The following is a 23,847-nucleotide window of genomic DNA, read 5'->3' on the forward strand; positions in this document are numbered from 1 at the left end:
AATGACCCTGAACGGAATCAACCTGGCGCTCCGACAAATCTGAAAGCTAAATATCGCTCTGTTTAGATTGATGCACGCCTAAATTTAGCATGTTTACGGAAACGTTTCTATTTCGGAAAAGCTTTACGGGAATTCAGAAAAAAATCCATTTCTTTGCTGTTCTATCTTTACGCATGGCTGATCCTTTTCTGTACTCATTTATTTTAATCTATTAAAATATTATGTTAATATTAGAAAATATATGAGAGGGTGCGCGAATCTTCATTGATCTGTTTCAACTGGTAAGCGAGAAAAGTTTCGTTTTTACCTTTTCTCTGGCGACGCTTTTGGTCTCCTCGTCCATCCACGGTACGCCTTCAAGGGCCTCCATCAAGGACGCTTTGATGTCTTCGGTCATTTCCTCCGCCTGAAAAAATAGAACACGATAAAACGGAAATTCAGACACTTCAGAAAGCGATAGAAATAGAAATCTTCTGTAAAAATAGAGGCACATATTAAATACAGAAAAGTTTAAATGGACTTTAAAAATGTTACTTTTTCTTTTAATTTGGAAAGAACAGAAGATAAAACAGATTGAAATGGCTAAATATATTTTAGTGGAGTTAAGGAGCATTGTTTTTCGATCCAGCAAACAAAAAAATGTGCGCTGTGGAAAATAATCCAGGAGAATGGAGTTCAACATTCCTTCATTTTACATCCCACTTAATGTCCAAACTGTGCATTTTCGTATGTTCTGAAATGTATTTTGATCACAGAGACAATCCACGCCGTCAATTGGATTTAAACCTACGACCTGTTGGTTGGATGTCAGGTACGCTAACCACTCGACTAACTAGGCAGGCATGATAAAAAAAAAAAAAAAAAAAAAAAAAAAAAGAGACATACGATTTAACATTCTGCGTATTTCGAAATTATTTATTGACCTTACTTACCCTTTCTTTACTTTTTTCGTTGAAATAGGACTGAACGAAGAGAGCCCCTACGGCCATCCCCATGTGTTTGCTAACGTGCACTGTGCAACTTTTCCACCGGGGAGGAATGGACTGAGTGCCGATGAGCACATTCAAGTATTCTTGTTGTTTCTCTAGAAAACGCTTATCAAGACTGTTAACTCGTAGGTACAGGAAACGCCAGAGCAGATAATTCGCTACAACTCTGCAAAATAATAATAAAGAAATATATTTAATATTATAATTTAAATATTGTATAATATTTTATTATATAAATGTGCCACTTCAAAATGCCATATTATATTTATATAATATGGTTTAAAATCGAATCTCAGACCGGATTCGAATCCAAGGTTTTTCCATGGGCTTCCTTGTCACTGACTAAGCTATATATATGATGATTCATTGACTCGGTTGAAATACATATTGTAAAATAAAATAGAGTTGAATGACTTAAACCGAGAGTTAGGTAAAAAAAAAAAAAGGGGGGGGGGCTTAACATGTTCATTGCCAAACACCAGATATCGCGCGATGCGAGTTCTCACCAAACGGCCGATCACGCGTTATCGCGTGGACGTCGCTAACTAACTAAATAAAAAAATTTAAAAAAATTTGGCCACCACACGAAATTCCAATTTTCAGCTTAGCAATGAAAGTGTTAATAGTAAAACACGACTAGCTTATAACAGCCTTCATCAGGTGACATTATAAAAGAAAAGAAAAAACACTAAACATTGAAGGTTAAAAAACTATGAACAACATAGAGAGTCTCTATACATAATTAGCATGAAAACGTTGTAGTGTATTTAAAGCTGTTCTTTCGTTTGTTGCATTGTTGGGAGAGTGCGTGCTTGCAGCATCACGTGAAAGCCAGTACAGGATTACAGCTGAATGACTATCTGGGAGGTTGTAGCTCAAGTTATTATTTAGATGCTCAGGGTTGAGGACGATTTCCCTAGATTCTACGATTTTTCTCTCTAGTTCATCATGGCAACGAAAGATGTTAGTAGATCTGTCCCAGCGGACTGCATGACTTGGGTTTTCATCATTAGGATCAGCCGAGAAAAGGATATGGCTTGATAAGGCACTGGCTCGCTGTCTCTTGTAAGCAATGTCCCTCATGTGTTCCTCCATACGTAATTCAATAGATTTGTCCGTCTGGCCAAAATAAGGAATATCAGAATCACACCATATTTTGTACACACCAGGATATTTACGATGATGATGACAAGGTTTTTGGTGGCTTATTAAGGAGCGAATTTGGAAGTGGAGGGAACAAAGTTCTGATATTTTCTTAGAACCTTGGCTAATTTTTGTGAAACTGAACTTATGTAAGGAATAGATAGATTGCCATTAAATGTATTTATTTCTTCTGTGTGATGACTAGGGAGATTAAGAAGGAATTTTTCAATAATTCTTTCAGACTATCCATTAAGTACGAAAGTAGTTTTGAGATAGTTGATTTCTTTTTGAAGTCATTTGGGTCATCAAGAAGAAGAAGAGAGCGAGCTCTATGTCCCAAGGTAGAAATTATTCCAAGTTTTTGGGGAGGGAAGTGATGGGACTGACTATGAAGATATCCGTTGGTATGTGTAGACTTTCTAGACATCGAAATTTTAAGTTTACCAGAAGAGCGGGTCAGTTTTACATCTAGAAAAGACAGGGAACTAATCAGTTTCAAGCTCTGCTGTGAACTTTGCACTTGGATGCCGACTATTGAGATGTTCCAGGAAATCCATTAGGGAATCATGTCCGTGGCTCCAAATGAGGAAAATGTCATCCACATAACATTTCCAAACTTTAGGCATTAAAGCAAAGGAAGAGATAGCCTTGGCTTCAAAATCCTCCAAGTAAATATTTGCAAGAATAGGGGGTAAAGAATTACCCATCGCCAGACCATGATTTTGTTTGTATATAGTATCTTGGAATCTAAAGTAACCGGACTTGATGCAATGGGTAAGTAAGGCCAGCATTTGTTTGGATAACTTATCTTTGAGTAATGTTATGACTTCGTCTGTTGGGATGTTAGTCAACAAGGAAAGTATGTCGTCGAAGCTATCCATGATTTCATCTTCATTAACTGTTACGTCCTTAATGTATGAAACAAAGTCCGCTGTGTTATTGATAAAGGATGAAGACTTGCCTAAAAAACATTTGGTTTTTCAGGTATTTTGCAAGATGTTTAGAAAGTTTGTACGTCGGAGAATCAATCCCTTTCACAATGGGACGTAGTGGAATGTTTTCCTTATGGATTTTTGGAACTCCATATATGCGCGGAATAAGAGGATGGATGGAGCGTAGGGAGAGGCGAACGTTTCGAGACAGTTCAGTGGTAGTTTTTAATAAGTTATTGGTACGATTTTGAAGTTCTCGAGTTGGATCTCTCTCAAGTATTGAGTAGGTATCACTTTGTAGTAATTCAAGCATCTTACACGTAGTTTGGTAATCTTCAGAGTTGAGGATAACTGTTGCATTGCCTTTGTCCTCTGTATATATGTGTATGTTAAAGAGGCCAAGCTATTTTAAACCTGGTTTTACTCCATTTCCTAAGTAAGCAAACAGATAAATAAGTCAAGTTTGCGCCTACACGTAATGCAAGTCTAGGTGGAAAGCATAGTAGTGCAAGTCAAGGCAACTCGTGGTAAAGGTGGAATAAGCTCTGATAACTATTCTTAATATTTACCCTTAATGCAAAGCCCATCTCCTTGAGGAGATGTATGATGCTATGCATTAACCACGCTACCGGCCAAGACGTCTATAGACGTTCACTTTATCATGGATGCGAAGTGCTTATTAAAATTGTAATACCATTGTTATAACAGTGAAATATATGATGGATACGAAGCGTATGCGGATGCGTATTTGATCCATAACGGCCGGTAAGGTGGTTAAAAGCAAGGGGCCACTACCCAGCCCGGTTTCGACCTTTATTGAGGTCTCATCAGTGAGAGCCAGGCTTAGAAATACCAAGATTAAGTAATACAGAGCTTATAAGTATTTTATCAACATAAGTTACCATAAGGTGCATTGACTTATTAAATAAAAATCTCAGGATGAGAGATAGATGTAGAAAGTTTTTTACCTTGAGTATAATATACGTTAAAGATACCAAGCTATTTTAAACCTGGTTTTACTCCATTTCCCAAGTAAGCAAACATACAAATAAGTCAAGTTTGCGCCTGTACGTAGTGCAAGTCTAGGTGACCCACAAAGTAGTTCCACCTTTACCACGAGTTGCCTAGACTTGCACTACTTTACGGGTCACCTAGACTTGCATTACGTGCAGGCGCAAACTTGACTTATTTCTCTGTTTGCTTACTTGGGAAATGGAGTAAAACCAGGTTTAAAATAGCTTGGCATCTTTAACATATATTATACCCAAGGTAAAAACCTTTCTACATATATATGTATGTATGTATACAGCTTAGTCAGTAACAAGAAAGCCCATGGAAAAACCTTGGATTCGAATCTGGTCTGAGATTCGAAGAAGCCAGTATTAAACTTTTCGATTTTAAACTATATTATATATATACATACATATATAATATGGCATTTTAAAGTGGCACATTTATATAATAAAATATTATACAAAACACACACACACACACACACACACACACACACACACACACACACACACACACACACACACACACACACACACACACACATATATATATATGTGTATGTATGTATACATATACATATACATATTTCGGGTGATTATAAAATAACGTCAAATGTTCAGAGCCCTCTAGCGAGTAATGTATTGGACGAAACACACCAATATTCGGTAGACGTATACAGTGGAACATGGGGATTTCATTTAACGAAAAAAATAGTACCAAAAGTCGCCAACAGGGGAAATTTTGGCGCTGTTTACCGAGTAAAATGCATTCATTTGCATTAGTGCGTTTCTTGTGAGCGATCATGCAATAAAAGGAAAGCCTGTGAGATTTCTTATCATTCGTAGACGAACTGCTTTTCGATGCCTCTTACCTTACGTGAGTGCTTTGTTAGTCAAACTCTATTATCAGCGGAACAATAATGCCAGTGCTTGTCTTCGTGATTTTCGGCGTATGAAAAATTTACGAAAAGGACCGATTAGCGTAACAAACTTACGAAAACTGATTCGGCGATTTGAAATTACTGAAGCTCTAGCAGTGCAGGTAGGCAGGGGACACAAACCAATCAATCCAAGTTGAACAAGTTGCAACTGCTATTGTGGAACAGGAGATGACGAATGTGCAGGGTACCAGCAGTGCACGAGCAATATCCCGGCAAACGGATATCGCATACACACGGTGTGGAAAATCCTACATCAGATGTTGAAGTTTTACCCCTATAAAATCAGTCGTGTTCAAGAATTGCGCCCCTGGTGATGCGACCACACGAATCGACTTATCTTTGAGATTCTTAGCACGCATGCAAGTGGATGATGCATGGCCATGGCAGATTTTATGGAGTGACGAAGCGCATTTTTATTTGAACGGCGATATTAACACACGCAACTGTCGCATTTGGGCAGCAACTAATCCGCACTTGTGTCTGCAGATGCCTATCCACTCACTCAAAGTCACAGTGTGGTGCGGATTTATGGCATCTTTTATCATCGGTCCATACTTTTACGAGGAAAATCGGCAAAATGGACCAGTGACCTGTTCTGTCAATGCTAACAGGTATGCCAATATGCTACAGAACTTTGTGGTTCCACAAATGCAGCAAAGAGGAGGTCTCTATTCGACCATCTTCATGCAGGATGGTGCACCACCCCACATCGGGCTTCAGGTACCGCGTGTTTTGCGACAACATTTCTCTGACAGAAGAATCAGTCGTGCATTTCCCACGCCATGGCCAGCGAGATCGCCTGATCTCAATCCTTGTGACTTTTGGCTGTGGGGATTTCTTAAAGGCATTGTGTATCAAGGACATGTTCCCGATATTCCAACTTTGAAAGATCGAATAACGTCACACGTGAGACAAATCAATTCCGATATGTTGCGAGCCGCTGTGCAAAATGTCGTTCACCGTATGCAGTTCCGGGAACATCAGAATAGTGATCATATTGAACCTCATTTGTAATTAACAATAAACGTCATGAAATTGATATGTGCGGTCTCTCATTTGTCATTTAGTCATTCATTAGTCACACCTACAAAAATTAATTTGGCAGCGCCAAAATTTCCCCTGTTGGCGACTTTTGGTGCTTTTTTTTTTCGTTAAATCGAATCCCCATGTTCCACTGTGTACGTCTACCGAATATTGGTGTGTTTCGTCCAATACATTACTCGCTAGAGGGCTCTGAACACTTGACGCTATTTTATAATCACCCGGTATATATATATGTATATGTATATATATACATATATACACATACATATACATGTATATATATATACACATATACCTATGCACATATACATATATATATATATATACATATACAAATATATATATATATACATATACATATACATATATATATATATATATATATACACACACATATATATATATATATACATATACATATATATATATATACATATACATATACATATACATAAGATTTTGTTTCTCATATTAAAGATATTCCCATCGATGAAAATGACATTCTAGCTAGTTTTGACATTATATCTTTATTTACTAACGTTCCTACGGACGAGGTACTTACATTACTACAGGACAAATTATCCAAAAAAATGTTCACTTTATTAAAGCATTGCATTCATTCTGGTTACTTCAGATATAAGGACTCCATTTACCAACAAAAACAAGGCCAGGCAATGGGCAACCCTTTGTCCCCAGTGCTAGCTAACATCTTCCTTGAAGACTTTGAAAAGAAAGCCATATCTTCCTTCTCATTTAAACCAAAAGTTTGGAAAAGATATGTTGATGATATATTCATTATTTGGAATCACGGGCACACAGCTCTCACAGATTTTCTTCGTCATCTAAACATCCAACATCCTAATATAAAATTTACTGCTGATATAGAAAATAATAATTCTTTACCTTTTTTGGATGTTATGCTTACACGATGCTCTGAAAGATTAAAAATCTCTATGTACAGAAAACCTACTCATACCAATAGATATCTGCATAATCTTTCTCATCATTTTCCGCCACAAAAACTTGGAATTATATCTACCTTAGGACACAGAGCACGTTCTCTCTTAAATGAACAAGATGAACTACAAAAAGAAATGAATCACCTCACTCTTATTTTTAAACAAAATGGATACTCTGAAAAAACAATTAAGAAATTTCTTCTGAACCCTCCTAAGCAGTGCACAACAGAGACTATTAATTTTAAAGGTAGCATCTCCATTCCATACATTAGCACAGTCTCTAAGAAAATAGCTAAAGTCCTTAAAAAATATAATATCAGGACCTTCTTCACCACACTTCCAAAAATCCGCTCTCTAATCAGCCATCCAAAACCTACTCATCACAACCTTAAGTACCCTGGAGTATATAAATTGTGGTGTGATTGCAATATCCCATACTTTGGTCAAACTAACAAATCTATTGAACAACGCATAGAAGAGCATAAGAGAGACATCTCATACAAAAGATCTCATGCAACTGCGTTATCCAGTCATGTTCTTTTTTCAAATAATCCTAATGATGACCAACAAAGCCACTCTGTATGCTGGAATAGATCAGAAAATATTTTTCGCTGTGAAGATGAGTTTGAAAGGAAAATCGTAGAATCAAGGGAAATCCTACCGAACCCGGTCCACTTAAATAATAATTTAAGTTATAACATCCCAGATAGCCATGCTGCAGTTATTCAATATTGGCGTTCACGTGAACTTGCACGCACAATTGCAACAAACAATGGCACGCCAGTTGGAACAACTTGAAAAATACAACGTTTTTATGTATCGATTATGTGAGGCAATTTGTACCTGTAATTTCCAGTTTGTTTAAACAATTCAATGTTTATTAGTATTCCTTTCCTTTATAAATACCTGAAGAAGGCTGCTATATGCCGAAACTAGTAGTATTTATCATTAAAATCTTTATATGTTATCTCGGTCTTGGAGTCATTAAATCTATTTTTTTCATACATATATACATATATATATATATATATATATATACATATATACAGGGTGTTCGGGATAAATTTGACATATTTATAATTAATTATATTTTTCCGTAAGTTACATGTATTAACACACACTTCTCTTCATTTAAAAGTTTGAACCCTTCTTCATTCATATACAAGATGTCAGAAAGGATGGATAGCTGGAACCCACCTGAATCATGGAAGAGAATAACTTGTATCATGATGATTCGTGCCCGCCATCAAAATAAGGATATTACGACTGCTGCCCAATGCTCCCTGAATACAGTAAAAACAATCAGGCATGAACTAGAGACTTGCAATGGTGACTACGAGGATGTAGCAAGAAGAAAGATCCCTAGCAGACGATCTGATTGCGTTCGTACAGCAGAATTCCTCGCAAATCTGCAGGAACAGGTGTTGAAGAACCCTGGCATTGGAATTCGGGCTTTGTTCGTGGAGTTGCTAACTGTAGTCAAGCCCTGGATAACAAGGGTAGCCAATGGTAGGCCGTATGTATGGCAGCAGGATTCGGCCCCTTGCCACACCTCTGGGAAAAGTCAAAAATGGTTGTCTGAAAATTTCTACGACTTCACCAGTCAAAATGTTTGGCCTCCAAACTCCCCAGACCTTAACCCCATGGATTATTTTGTATGGGGCGCAGTTGAAAAAGACACCAATCGCACTTCCAGTAATACAAAAGCCCAGTAAATGGATAAAATTAAAACAGTTTTTGCGGCCCTTCCCAGGGAGACTGTAGCATCAGCTTGTTCGAGGTTCCGAAGCAGAATTGAAGCTGTGATCGATGCTAATGGTGGTTATTTTGAGTAAATCTTGTTGATAGTATTGTAATTAACTCTGCCTGTAATGTTTTTTTGTCAATTTATTAAATTTAATAGATACAAAGAAGATTTTCTTTTTCCTTACGAAACTGTCAAATTTATCCCGAACACCCTGTACATATACATATATATATATACATATATACATACATATATATATATATATATATATATATATATAAGAAATTTGAGCGTGCCATGGCTTATTTATATCATTTTTTAAATTGAAATGTGTTTCAAGCATTTTAGTATAGTTAAAAAATGAGTACAATTAAAATGAGATTTCAATTAAATTGACCATAGAACTCACACTATTTCAGACAATAATAGCTAGTGTTAGGATTAGGGAAGTAATGGGGAAATTCTCTAAAGTACTCTCTGCCCTGAATGCTTATTAAAATCATTAATAGCCGTGGGCCAACTGTCAGTGATGGCTACTGGTGGAGATTGACTGCCTAATATTCTTTGGGAGAGAAAAAGTGTTAGTTAGATTTTTTGGTCAAATTCTTCAACATTTTTAACAGTGCCTAATAGTATAAATAATAATTAGCTGAGATGTGTAATTCTGTACGTTTGCAGAATCCTTCTATGCTGTTACTTTTACACCGCATCGATTCTTATGTCTTGGTGAGATGTTCATTGCAGGCCCTGTAATCTGTATCGCATGTCATTTCAAATGGATTCCGAAACATGCCAAGATGAAGCGAGTGTTGTTGCTTAAAGAAAGTGCTATCGCCGTGCTACTGAGCATGTGTAAATAATAGGGAATGGCAAGTAGGGAGTCAGTCCCCGAGTAAATGAATGGTAGTGACATGAATGGTTGTGCGAGATCTAATAAATTAGTTATCACATACGCCCACACTCCTGACGAATAGGATAGTCTGAATCGAAACTACTAAAAGTATTCGAATGCTTTCTTTGAACTTCATTATTTCTAGTACAGGACGAAAATAACTTGGTATCGTTACTAAAGGATGTTTTATTATAATCTGGAAAATAGAAAGGACATGCAAAGAAGCAGTAGTAGTATGCTTGGCTCATTACCTGTTTTGTGCAGTAAAGTTGATGTCCCAGAAGGAGTAAACCACTGCATTCACATCTGTTCTCCCGCAAAACTGACTGACGATTAGAAGTGGAAATGGAAGAAACTGCCTTTTCAAAAGGATTATATATTTGTGATGAACATTAAAGGTTGGATAATACTTCATTATTAATTTTCTATTTGTTGGCTATTCGACCGAACAACGTTGTGCAGTTAAAATATATACTAACTTCCATATTATAGACATGCTTTTTATTTATTTCTATTCTTTTGCAATAACACGGGACCACACAGCCTAAATTTTATTAGCACCACTTACAGCTTAATTAAATAGATTATTAATGTATGATAAAGGGAGTGGGTGGGAAGCAGTTAATAGTAAGTCATAAAGAATTGAAGAAATAAAGGAATTAAAACTCGAATTAAGATGCCTTAAAACAATGAAAAATAAAGATTTCAAGAGTCTTAATTATTTTTAAATCAAATCAAAGGATAACAGGCGCGCATGTTCTCTTACTGTTCGTCGAACAACGCACCGTTTTGGCGAAGTTGTTATTAACTTGGCCATCGTCTTCATGTAGCTCATGGAGAAGACCACCACTTGCTCATCGGGGCTGATTTCGAGGGGCATGATGAGGGTGAAGTACAGAGTCCAGTTGACCTGCCACAATAATGGAAATGATAGTTATACTTGTGGTAGTGTGGCAAAATTAATAAATAAATTTAGATAATAAAAGAACATTTGCATATTTTTAAAAATAACATTAGTTAAAATGATTAGAAGTTAAAACGATCATGAGACCAACTGTCAAGTGAATTATGACTTGTAGTTTGGTGACTACGAGAAAAGACATCGATTTTCAATATGAACTTAAGCATTAATACATCCGATATTGTAAAATATACTACAATCGATCTTCTTTGATGAGAATGAATATTAACAGCAATAATTTGGAATTTTCTTATACGAGAAAGTAACAACCGAAAAATTGCAAGCGATGAATACCCGTTTAATAGCATGATCAGAGTTATATGAACTAACCCATTACTGCATTTGTATATTTTATATGAGTCCAGCCCAAGAAAGCTTGTACGTAAGTGGATGGTTAGGTCACCCTGAGGGTTAAAATTAATCTCTCACGTAAAACTATCTCTTCGAGTGTCCACACCTCTAGCGGAATTCGAACTCACGCCTTATGGGTTGGAGAACGGAAACGCAAATCATTCCATCACTCACTTTTCTGAGCGATGAAAATTCTAAGTAAGATCATAAAGAATCATTAGAATCTTTAAGATTACTAATAATTTAGAAGGTAATTTTGAAGCAGATGTATTTCCAAGCAGAGCGATGAGTGCATGTTCCTGCCAAAGCGAACATGCATCTTCCTCTCTTCGTCGATGTCCCAGGAAAAGTTGAATACTTTTCGCCATTCTCTGTATGAATGTGGTATAACAAGAGCCATTTTTGAGGACATTGTAGAATCGTCTTACAATTCTGGAAAGCAAGATGTCGACTGCTTTCATACCGTCATAATTTAACATAGCACGAGTCTTCTGTTGTTCCTATAGCTCAATAATGGGCGCAATTTTTAAACTTGTTTAGTTGATAAAAATTGGTTTGGGCGCCGATTTTTTATCTAAGAATTTTTTTTTTTTTGCAGTGAATATTTTTATATTCCACTACGACAGTCTGTAAACTCATCGTGCATACTGTACCCCGAAGTAAGCGGGGTGGCGGTCTCACGCCAAATGACGAAATTCATTTTCTACTTCAAAACATCAATAAAAATCCTTCTCGTAGTGGAATTATAATTCAGATCCATAGCTTGTTGGTTAATGAAAGATGCTGTCCATTCTCGACAAATCAGGCTGGAAAGAAATCGTTAGTGTATTTGTCAACGAGTTTGTGCGAGCGGTTCAAGATGTCTCTTCAAAAGGAATTCAAGTACCATTTTCTTGTTTAGCTTTCTCGAGCCTTAGACGTGCTTTTCCCTAATGGCTGTACATGGCATCGCAATTGCTGCACTTGCAATCAGATATTGGATAACGAAAGCAAAAGTGGTTCCACCTTTCGAAGTTGGTTGATTACGACCAAAGAAACAAACTTTACATGGGTTATATTCATTCCCGCTGACTACCTATATCTTCTGTCCAGTCACACATGTTCAGTTCACGTACCGGACTTTGTTTTACTAATATGTACCGGAATTTTAATTACTAATATGTGTCCTCGCGGTTAGCCTAGTGGCTTTGCACTTCACAACCATATGCCTGGGGAAGGAGTGTCCCAGGTTCGATTCCCGTCGAAGACGTGAGGAATTTGAGGATCTTCCTCAGCCATAGCCAAGTTAGCTGGTCTTGGTCAGCAGGGTTTTTCCCGCCAGTTTATCTGCGGTTGTTCATCCCGCAAGCAGGCAAACCGGCCCCGTGAACTCACACACGGATACAGTCAGGAATACACTGACCCAACCATGGGCCTGATTCGTAAGCTATGCTGATCTCGAGCACGGATAAATTTTTTTTTTTTTTTTTGGGAGGGGGCGAGTGAGATGATGACGTACATCCCCGTAAAAGGGGACTCACGGCCGCTTTATCATCGTACGATATTTAATTACTGAATTTGTTTTGGATTAAACTGGGTTTTAAGGCTAATTGTATTAACTTCTTGATACGTTTCAATACTTTTACTATTACATCAAAACAAAAATCTCCCCTTCTAGAAGCAAACGACTATTTACACTTGCTTTCTATCGATTCGCTAACAAATGGAACAAAAAATAATAATATTTCTTAGGATAATTGTATTTAGTAAAAACAGAGAAAGAGCTTTTCCGACGTACCTGCGGAACTTCTTCTTGCAGCTCAGCTATTGTCATTTTGTTATATATTGCCGAGTAGTTTCTTCTTTCTTCGCTCGGAATCGTTATCTACAAAAGAAAGAAAAAAGAAATCAATAACATCATCACGGCGGCATTTTGACTCGAACGCCCTTCAAATGAGAATAATCAAAGGCTTCGTCATCGTGAGCAGCGGGTTTTGAAGTCTCCTGTCCTTGCAAGCTACGGTAAACAAAAAACAGCAGTTGTTAATGGCGGATGTTTGGTCGAAGAAGCAAAAAAAAGGAAAGTGTTGATATTTCAAGTAAAATGAAGCTTTTCCTTACTGAAATTTGAAATGCAGAACCGAATGTTTTTACGTTAAGTAAATGCTTCTTAAGTTCGGATTGAAATGATCGATGCTTCATTATAAGTGGGTTATTTAATGCTTTCTCAAGGAAAGTCCAGAAAGACATTAAAATAATGTCGGAATTATGTGATTGTAAAATTAAATCGAAATCTTTTTAAAGAGACATTTCATTCACTCGATTACACTAAGTCGTCTTAGTTTCTGAAATCGTTGCTGATTTTAATGAGTGCTTTGGCAATAGCGTCTAATAGATAAATCATTGAATTCCAAGATTAAAATCTATTGCACGACACTCTCGCAACCACAATAACATTGGTAACAATCAAAGTGAACTCGAATAAACGAGCCTCTTCAACTTGTCAATGATTGAAACAGATCTTAGCAGCATCGCTCCACTGATGGCCACCAAGCAGCTCGCTATGATGCATCACAACCAGTGTTCGTCTTTCACAATGGCTCATCGCTGGCTTCTTCGATTTTCAGATGTACTTTGTTTCGGTGGTGGACATATGTTAAAAGTTCAGGGGTTTTGGGTTGATTTTTTTTTCCCCTTTTTCTTCTTCCTCCTCTTTTAGAAATGAAGAAAGAGGAAGACTGCATCTTGGCAAAGATCTATTTATAACCCAACAATCTCATTAATAAAGAAACATTCTAGGAGAACTGTTAACTTCATTTCACCAAATACCTGTGTTTCCAAACACTTCCGCCAAGATACCTTCCTCACCAATCCCAAAAACGTTAAAAAAACTATCCAAATGCGTTCAGAGGGGGTCCTGCACTTTGAAATTTCTTAAGAAAATTTGATAATAGAATTTTTGATGTTTCAGAGATATGTTGATATGGAAAATATTTTAATTATAATTATATTTATATTGCCGGTACCAGGTACCGGCAATGATAAAAGGCCCCGGGAAATACGAGGGGCTTTCAAATAGTTCTTGGAAAAATGTAAATAAGAACACAAAGATAATTTCAATCTGATATAACACCCCGTAAGTATCCTGCAGCGTAGCGCTGCCGCAAATACCTGATGAAACAAGTCTTAACAAGTTTGCATTCGCATCAATTAATTATAAAAAATAGCATTCTGTTTACGAATAATAACTACTTTCAGGTAACTGTGTTGGTCGGCTGTTGTACAATTACATACAATAGTAATTATTTGTAAATTTTAATTACATACAATATTTTTTTATTTTATTTTATGTGATTCTGTGATTGCAAATATTTTGGGACCCTACTAATAACTTTTTCCCGAGGCCCCGCAAAACTTCCAGTCGGCCCTGCTTATTATGCAAGAGTGTCAATGCATTAGTTAGGGTCAATATTTTCACCAACAGATATTCGGTTATTTCCAGTTTACCCAGGATGCACTACTGTCTGTGTACACTTTTAGAATCGTCATTTAAAATGCGTGTCTTCCGGATACAGTCTACACATTACATATATATGAGTTGCTAGCTGAACAAAGCACAATATTCTGGAGTAGATACTCGATGAAAATGATTAAACTATTGATTAAGTTTAAATTTTCCAAATTCACGAAAAGAAATATTAAAATAATATGATAAGTGTATGTCGACGAACAGAGCTAGTAAAAAGCTGCTGCAGAAAAGTGTTTGGACAAAAAAACCCGAGTTTCCGGGTGGGGAAAACCCTCTACCTCCATAGGGGACTGACTAACTCACCTTTTATCGAAAGAGACCTGATAGAAGTTCCTCACGTCATGGACGGGAATTGAACCCAGGTCTTTCGAACTAAACGGCTTCGTCTATACAGACTGAGGAGGGTCTATCGATACGATTAAATGGCAAAATGCACGATTGTGTGTTTAACCCGCCTTAATGCTAAAAAATTAAATTAACATTGTAAATCATGTCAACAAAGACACGAAAATTATTTGGTTTGCCGTGTTATCCTTAATAATGACTGAGTTACTTAGACGAAATATTGGATTAAAATATTCAATGTTTTATTGAAACATTCAATGCGCTGTTAATAAACCATTAAACTGTTTATTAATACAAATAAAAAAAAAAGAAAACGTACATTGGAAAGTTTAATCTCCAAGTTCAATACGTCGTTCATCTGATCTTCCGCTACTTCGGGTGGAGCTCCGAGCAAAACAGCGATGCCTGTCATCAAGCGGAGGTACGCTTTCATCTGCTGAGTCCCGTGGACGTAATACTCCTTACTGGGTAAAAACAGATCGGCTTGGTCCACCTAAATAAGAAACAACAAATATTTGGGTATATGAAAAGGAATAAAAATACACAAAAATGGACGCAATCAAACGAATTTATTCACAGAATAAACGAAAGAATAATAAGCTACGAGGGTTCTTAATTATTATTTTTTCTAATTTACTCATCGTCTCTGAAGGAAGAAAAGAAATGTTTTGGTTATCCATTGCTTTTAACACCTCTAAATCCTGATCTAAATCATCAACAACAACCATGGGTCCAATGCCCGTAGGTGTCTAATCCAACGCAGTAGTAAAATGCCATACTGTCGATTTCTTGATTTTCATTTTTCGTGTCGATCTTAGATAGGTAAGCTTTAAGATAGCGGCACTTGTCTGCCGTCGTCCTCCCTACCTCGTTGAAAGTCTCGATTCATCGATAGCTGGAGCACGTGTGGTTCTGATGAAATTGTCATGCCGGTTTTAAACCACCCACACCAACTCGATAGTAAAAATGTTCATTCAAACACCTAAATAGTTTCGTAAACTAAACTGTGTTTCACATCGTCAGGAAATAATAGGGAATGAAATTTAAAAAAAAATAATAATAATAAGCGACAAACAGGTATCGCTGACACCAGGGGCGCACCCAGAGAGGGGGCCATGGGCCGCTGTTCCCCCAAAGAAAAAGACACTAGAAAATTTTCTAAAAATCTTTTCCTAATTAATAAAATTCATTTTTTATTTATTTATGTTCTGTCGTGTCTTGTATTTCTATACCATTTATGAGTTAGCGATTATTGCAGATGCTCAGTCGTAGATCGTATGCGATCTGGCTCACACTGTAAATATTTGAAAACGACAGACAGACAGACAATGGAATGCGTTTTTGTGCTATGTAGTCACTTGTTGGTTAGTGAATATCATGGCTTCCACCTGCGATTAGTGTTTTATGATCAAGTACCATACTAAGTGTAATATCGTGCCTTGTTTCTTGTTGTGGATCACTTCAGTTCGTTGCCACAGGTACTTCATGTTTGGTTTCCATTGTATGTGCTTCCAATCGTGATTTGTGTTTTCTTTTTTTTCTTCTCTACATCCTTAAAACATCCCGACATGCGCATCTCTCCAGACCTCTCTGCCTACGTAACACATACCACAGGCACAGGTGATCTTGTAAACACCAGGTTTCTTAAGTGGTGGACGACAAGGTTTTGGATGCCTAAGAACATTTTAATTTCAGTGTGTGCTCAGAGCACAAAAAAGCCTTCATTCGTAATGAGGTACTTGGGGTTCTTTCAACTTTGGGAAGAGATTGAAGTGTGGAGGGTTGGTATCAGGGGATGAGGAAACACTTATTCCTCAGATGAGACATCTCATATGACTTTGCTCTGTCATGCAGCAAGCGACATCCGATTTGAGTTTTATTTTTCCTTCAATTTGAAGTATTATATGAAAATTACAGATCCTCAGAAAATATACAAATTTAAATATGGCATGTAAAGTATCCATAGAGAAAATCAAGCTGTAAAAGATTACTTAAAAAAAAATTAAATGTCTTAAATATGTGACTACCACTCAAGTTTAATGCGCACCCACATGGAAATAGAAAATATCAATTTAGTCGAGCCCGTTATATGAGTTTTGAAGCTCATCTACACATGATGAGCTTCAAAAATTATTCCCAAATATCCGATCTCCAGGTGTTTGTAAAATTTGAAGTTTTAAACATTTTTTCTAGTGCAGTAATTGATTTAATTCCAAGGTCAAAATATTTCGATCTTTTTTTTCCCACTTTTATTCTCATTAAGAGTCGCAGCAATGATTCCAACCAAGTGTTGTGGCGAGTGCCCCGTCGACTCTTAAAAGGGCCCAAATTCGATTTGCTGTAATTGCAATTCGAAGTTCAGTATTATCGATCTGGCACTTTTATTCAAGAGGAACCATCTGGCAAAATTTCAAGAGTGTCCACGTCAGTTAAGCGCAGAACATTTTCAAAGCAGAAAAAAAAAACATCGTTTTTATTTATTCTTCTTCTCCTGAGAAATTTCTATAGAGTCGTTGAACAGATTGAAACAAGTTATTTATCGATTAGTTTAACTATCTATCTATCCGTCTAGTTTCGTCTAATCTATCTAGTTGATCAATTTTACGGACGAAATAGTTCATCAATAGAAGGATGTTGCAAAAAGATTTTCATTGAGCATAGTTTCGCATGTAAAAATAGACTACAAATTGTGCGGTTAGTATTTGAAGTTACGGAACTCCGTCTTACCTGAATGATGTTAAGGGACGAGTTCTTTCCGTCCGGTCCCACCCACTGAGTAATGAGGATGTGGTTGCCATAGTGTCGCGTTTGTGCTATTAGAGACACCCAGTCGAAACCGTCTTCGGACCAGTTTGACTTCACCACAGGCCATCCCCCTAACTCTTCAAGCAGACCAAGTAAAGGTTTCTCCTTTCGTTCTTCGATTGACTCTGGAATGACGACAAGAAAAAGGAGAAAAAATCAATTTTTTTTAATTTAATGATAATCACGTTGGACTTCGCATTAAAATATGAAATATAAATTTATTTATTTCTCTTTTTTTTTCTTAGCTCTACGTTGAAGATACGAGAATTAAAGAAAAGATAGTGATAACGGGTTCGAAAGGGTTCGAATCCCGCTGTTGGCATGGATGGTTGTGATTGTCTGTGAAAATACTAGTGGTGGTGGACGGTAGATGGCGTTGGTGTAGATGATGCGGTTTGATGGTGAGGTTAAGTGGTGGAGACGGAGAGTTGTAGAGTGGGTGCCCTTCCTCGATGAGTCTTGGACTCCCTGGAGGTGTCAAATAATAATAATAAATTGCCAGTGTTGACTACAAACAGAAACATGAGTGTATTATTTAGATGACGGCAATGATTTTGTTAGCATCCATTCACACTACGCAAAGTGTAGGCAGAGCGTTTATGTGAAGCTGAAGATTGAGTTTTCAGCGGTCCTAAAATAACTCGTAAGCAAAAAAGTAGCATTGCAAAGTTACAAGAAGTCTTTAGAGCAGGACGTACGAAATTGCTATACGGAAGGGGCTTCGATGATGAAATTCTTTAGAAATAGTCCTTTACAGTACGACGAATGTCATAATAGGTCTTCCATCTCCTGCCACTGAGGAATGAAGAGTATGAAATTTCATTTGGAAACGAAATGCCAGAGTGTGTATGTGTCCAGATGGTTGCTAGTTAGGAAAACGAACAGTTCTGCACATGCGTAAGAACTCAACACCTCAAGTGGGCTGCCAGTTGAATCTACGAAAATGAACACAACGAACGAATGACTTAAGAGTTTGGCAACCGGAAATTGCTCTTGTGTTTTCTTTGACGCGAATTAATGTATTTCGTTTTGTGTTCTGTTCAAGATTGCAGCAATCAGCATACATTGACTATTGAATCTTCTTCTTCAAAGAACCATTCAAGTGCATTACAAACTGAGACGCTGCTCTTCAACACGCGGATCATCGTTGGACACGAAGTGCGTGATAGCATACTGCAGAACCTTGAAAATATTAAATCATCCACTTTACTCATTAATATTGTTCCTTTAATTTTGACCTTTATCGATATGTGTTAGCACAAATGAGAGATCTGTTATTTGTGCTAATACCCCTTAAGCCAAAAAATAAATTATGGTTGACAAGAAATTATATTCTTGTTTTAATCTTTAAATAAACTCAACTTTATTCTTGAAGTATCTTCACTACTGCTCTACTTTTATGTACGTGCTGTTGACTTCGCATCAAACTGGCTTATCCTCACACACGATTCTCCCCGTCCATGTGCATAATTAGAAATATTACACGCAAACGAAATTTCTAGTGTAGAGAAGTCTTATTGTAAACTAAGCTAATGAATAAAACATACGACAGAAATAAACGACTCTTCACTGCCAACCCTTTGTTGGCACTGAAGAGTTGCTTTGTTTGGGGGTTCGTTTTTTATTTGAAGTCATTCTAAAACCAAGAAAAGGTTCACTGTGTACAATGCCCTTTGGTGGAAAAGGTCCTAGTTCGAATCCTGTTTAAGACAAATAGTTTTTAAAGGAGCTTTTCAACTTTTCGACTGAAGGTAAATTAACCTGTCTCATAACGATCTGGAAGGAGTTTTCATTTGCTGAAAATCGAGAAATCAAACTGAAAATCCGACACTGCATTGACCTCATGGCCTTCGATCCATAATGTATACACCAACGACTTCATTGAGTACAAACATGGGCGAAACGAAGCAACGCTTCACTCATGGACGAACATAAACACCAACAACCCTAGAAGCAGGTGTTTAATTGCTTCGATTTTTCAATCTCCAGAAGTATTTTTGTCAATTTTTACTTCTTGGACATAAGACATTCATTTTGGCCATCTTGGGAGAAGATGGCTTCGATCTCGGGATTCGAATTCATGGATGGTTCTATTTGAAACATTCACGAATGTGTCTCTCTTCTTAGATCATACAATATGCAGATTTTTTTTTTTTAAATGGAAAACCGTAGCCTAAACAGGATCCGATTTCGGCTGTAAAAGTTCCATAGGCCACACGGGGTTAAGAATTCATTGAATGGAATTATTTCAACGAGGTTTGAGTCCTAGCGCAGCTTGTTAAAAACTGAAAATTCCAAATTGCAAAACACTTTAGAAGACTTTGAAATCTTTAAGGATATCACTGCAATTGTACAAATGGCTACTTACCTTCGTTCATGCATGATGCAAAAAGATTTTTAGCGTTGATGGTGGCATTGCTGTCTTGATCCGTGATGGGAGCCTCGATGAGCTCTGAAATAAAAAAAAAGGAAAGAAAAAAATGACAAATTCTTTCTTTCTCTCTTTCCTTGAGTGTATGAAAACCATTACTATCGAATTACTTTTGCTTTCTCGGCCAACTTTTATGGCTGAATGGTCATTATGTTTTAAATAAACAAATTTAATTATTTTAACTATTTTAATTTCCTTTGATTAAGTTCTGTTTCTATCACATGCTTCTTCATCTTCGTTGTCGGACTAAGGAGTGCTTAAATGATCCTTTCGCATTCGTTCCACCTAATTGTCTTCTTCGGATAAGTGAAGGATGAGGCTAATCGCTCTAGGAAAAGAAAAAAAAAACATTTTGGCAATTTGTTGGAAATGAAATACATTTTTTCGTAAATCAACTTCTCTATTGGTTGCCATTACTACATCGTTTGTAGAGAAGATTGGATTTACTAAATTATTATCGATTTTTATTCCATTTCTTATCTTTTAGTTCCTTTATTACATCATCTATTAAAACATTGACCAGTAGTGGACTTTACAAATTCCTTTATTCGTTTGAACGTCTTTTGTTTTCGTATTGCAACACTTCTTGCACATTTATTCTCGTTACAGATATCTGATAAGCTTTACTGGCTGCGTTTTTGTTTTGTTTTTTTACTAATAGGTTAAAAATATCTTCTCATTTTATAGAGCCTCCGTAGCTCAGTCGGTATTAAAAAAAAAAAAAAGTAGCTGTCGGTATAGACGAAGCCATTTTGATCAGGAAAGACCTGGGTTCGATTCCCGTAGGTCCCGAGCCCGGATAAAATCGGGGAGTTGGGGAAAGCAATGGTGACCTCCTCGTAAAAACCCCACCAGGAATACTTCGTGGACAATGCCTACAAAGTCACCTACGGTGGGAAACGACTGAAAGGGAAAAATCAATCAGTCTCATTTTATATGAAATTGCTTTACGCAAATCTACGAGCTCATTTTCTTCTTGTAATAGTTCAACCTGGAATCTTTTTTTCGAATTTTGTTAATCTGTAGGTTATGTTTCTCAATATTTTTTCTAAAATCGCTTTCCAACAAGTAGCGCATGCTCAGTTTCAATATCAGCAGATGCCACAACTTCCTCAATGTTTCTATTTCTTATTACATACTCTCTTATGATATTTCCTAATGTGTTTCTCCATGTTATTTTATGAGTTTCGTTATGTTCGTAGACATTTTTATTTATTCTCAATTGATTACCTTTACAGAACTGCAACAATTTAATTCCATTTTTATTTTGCACTGGTTCTTCAAGTATTTGACATATTTCCGGCATGATTTTTCGTGTATTTAAATCTCCACCTGTAATGATCATTTCCGATAGTATTATTTTATCCAAAGGTCCTTGGAGTCCTTTACAAAATGCATTTATTTCTTTGTTTCCCCTTTTCAGAATTAAAATTAAGAAATTTATTAATATGCCCTTCGGTTTAGTTTGGTTAATACTCTTGAAATATTGTTTTAATTTTGCCCTTTAAGACAAGCTGCTAACCTAGTTTCTCGATGTCCACTGCATTAACCAGGCATAGTGACCTTAGTTTTCATGCCTAGAGTGCCGTTCTAGTAGTATACACTATCAGCATACTCCGCACTCATCGCCCAGTCATTCTGTTAGCGCCCTGCAGTGCAATAAGGCTGAAATCAAAGAGTATAATGCATAACGTATACACAAAAGAGAATCCATGAACTGCTTATTATAACACCTAGATGGCGCCACACGTTCATCGATAGATGTCAAACATTTTTTCTCTTTTTTTTGCGAAAGCTATTGAATTGCATAAGGTGTAAAAGATCTACAAGCAAGAATATAAATAAGGATACAAAGGAAGGTAACGCTTAAAAATCATCACCAATATCCAATATTGATGATTCTACTTGTTAAGATAACATGCAAATTCTTCTAAGCAGTTGCAAAATAATTCTAATATGGATTATCAATTTCAAATATCGTTCGGTTTGAAAAATAAGACAAAAAAGAACTGTCACCTGCTCACCTCTTAGCATGGTTTTCAGCTCGTCTTTCATAAGAGAAAAAGTGTCGTAGTGTGACCTGTCAGGAGGCAAAGAGTTGTGCAGATGCCACCGACCGCAGGCGTATTGGTAAAAGTCATCGCAAGGATGGACCTTGTGGTCCATGTTTCTCAGGAGAGTCGCGGCTGTCAGGGAAAAACGAAAACGCACTTATTAAGGCGCATGCGAAACACTGCATAAACATCGCTCAGTTTAATAACATTGCGACAACAAAAAAGGAAACAAATGTGCTTGGAATAAAAGGAAAAAAAATCTTACCTGCCCTTATACAGTCTTCGGTCACGCAAACTTTTAAGCAAGAATTGTTTCGGCAAGAACTCGAAGAACATCCCGGGACTGAAATAAATAACAGTGCACACGTTAATATACTTTTATTTTTTTCTTTCATTTTCACGTGAAAATCACCTGCGAATAGTTCGAAAGCCACTCAAATTCAGCCTGTTTAAAATGTAAACAATAGATTAAGAATGTATAATATAAACAATAAAAAGAGCAGTTAGACCAGGTTGTATCCTTTCACCAAATCTATTTAATGTCTATAGTGAGACACTGTTGAAAAAGGTCGAAAAACAAAAAATAGGAATTAGTATGTATCAATGGTATAAAATACAACAATCTTAGATGTGCTGATGATACCATTCTAATAGCAGAAAATAGAAACAAATGAATCAAATTAATGCGGCTACTAATTGAAGAAGGTAAAGAATTTGGATTAGATATAAATACAAAAAAAAGATCAAATTTATGAAAATCTCAAAAGAAAACAGATCCGAGCCAGAAATATTCATAAACAATATGAAAATTGAACATACAACAGAATACAAATATTTAGGCATCTACTTTACTGCAGATGGAAAGCAAGATAAAGAAATAAAAATAAGAACAGCCATAGCTAAAGATGCCTTCTGGAAAAATAAAGATCTGCTCAGAAGTTCTGTGAGTATCGAGACAAAGGAAAGAATGATAAGAACATTAGTGTGGCCAGTTTTCACATATGGAAGTGAGACCTGGATATTCAAGAAGAGAGTAAGGCAAGATAATGGCCTTTGAAATGTGGTGCTGTAGGAGAGCTCTGAAAATCCCATGGACAGAACATGTGACAAATACAGATGTCCTACAGAGAATAAAAACACAGAGATCTTTATTATAGGAATTGATTCAAAGAAGGATGAGATTGGCAGGACGTATACTGATAGGTTCAGCAGGACAGAGGATACTAACAGTTTTATGAGGAAAAATTATGGGAAAAGGATCAAGAGGCAAAAAAACGAAGGACATGGCTTGAAGATCATGGACAGGATGACATGGCTATGCAGTAACAAAAAGGAAAGCCACCAACAGAGAGAACTGGAAGGACATGGTGCTGCACCCTCTCACTGAGGAAGCTGCATGAAGAAGAAATATAAACAATGTATTAACAATAAATTCTAATAAAGCAGCCGATGTATTTATTGATAATTGAAAATAAACGTGGTTTATTATTATTATTTATCTTTAATTTTAAAAGTTACATAGCATTATTCCAAATACGGTGTTAAATAAATAAACGAATTCGATTGGTCATATAAAGACTCTTTAAAACCGACATTGTTTACAATTCAATAGAATCCATTCAAGTGCAATGTGACTGGTAGTTGTCACACACACACACACACACACACACACACACACACACACACACACACACACACACACACACACACACACACACACACACACACACAC

At 36.7% G+C, this 23,847-nt stretch overlaps 1 protein-coding gene across 1 annotated transcript in view; it reads right to left on the reverse strand.

Annotated features, from left to right (window-relative positions):
- The window catches only part of LOC150107773 (neprilysin-1-like), a 129,952-nt gene that overhangs the window by 30,524 nt on the left and 75,581 nt on the right, over positions 1-23,847 (reverse strand). Inside the window, exons 4-12 of the mRNA XM_090392040.1 lie at positions 22,381-22,458; positions 22,086-22,247; positions 19,999-20,082; positions 17,553-17,755; positions 15,145-15,318; positions 12,750-12,836; positions 10,446-10,570; positions 933-1,155; positions 308-406 (exon numbers count right to left, since the gene is read on the reverse strand). Coding sequence (XP_090248166.1) covers positions 308-406; positions 933-1,155; positions 10,446-10,570; positions 12,750-12,836; positions 15,145-15,318; positions 17,553-17,755; positions 19,999-20,082; positions 22,086-22,247; positions 22,381-22,458 — 1,235 coding nt within the window. The remainder of the gene's footprint in view (positions 1-307; positions 407-932; positions 1,156-10,445; positions 10,571-12,749; positions 12,837-15,144; positions 15,319-17,552; positions 17,756-19,998; positions 20,083-22,085; positions 22,248-22,380; positions 22,459-23,847) is intronic.

The sequence above is a fragment of the Typopeltis vanoorti genome, chromosome 4 (genome assembly GCF_054136105.1).
Source record: "Typopeltis vanoorti isolate ZY-2024b chromosome 4, IOZ_Tvanoo_1.0, whole genome shotgun sequence".
Taxonomy (NCBI): Eukaryota; Metazoa; Arthropoda; class Arachnida; order Uropygi; family Thelyphonidae; genus Typopeltis; species Typopeltis vanoorti.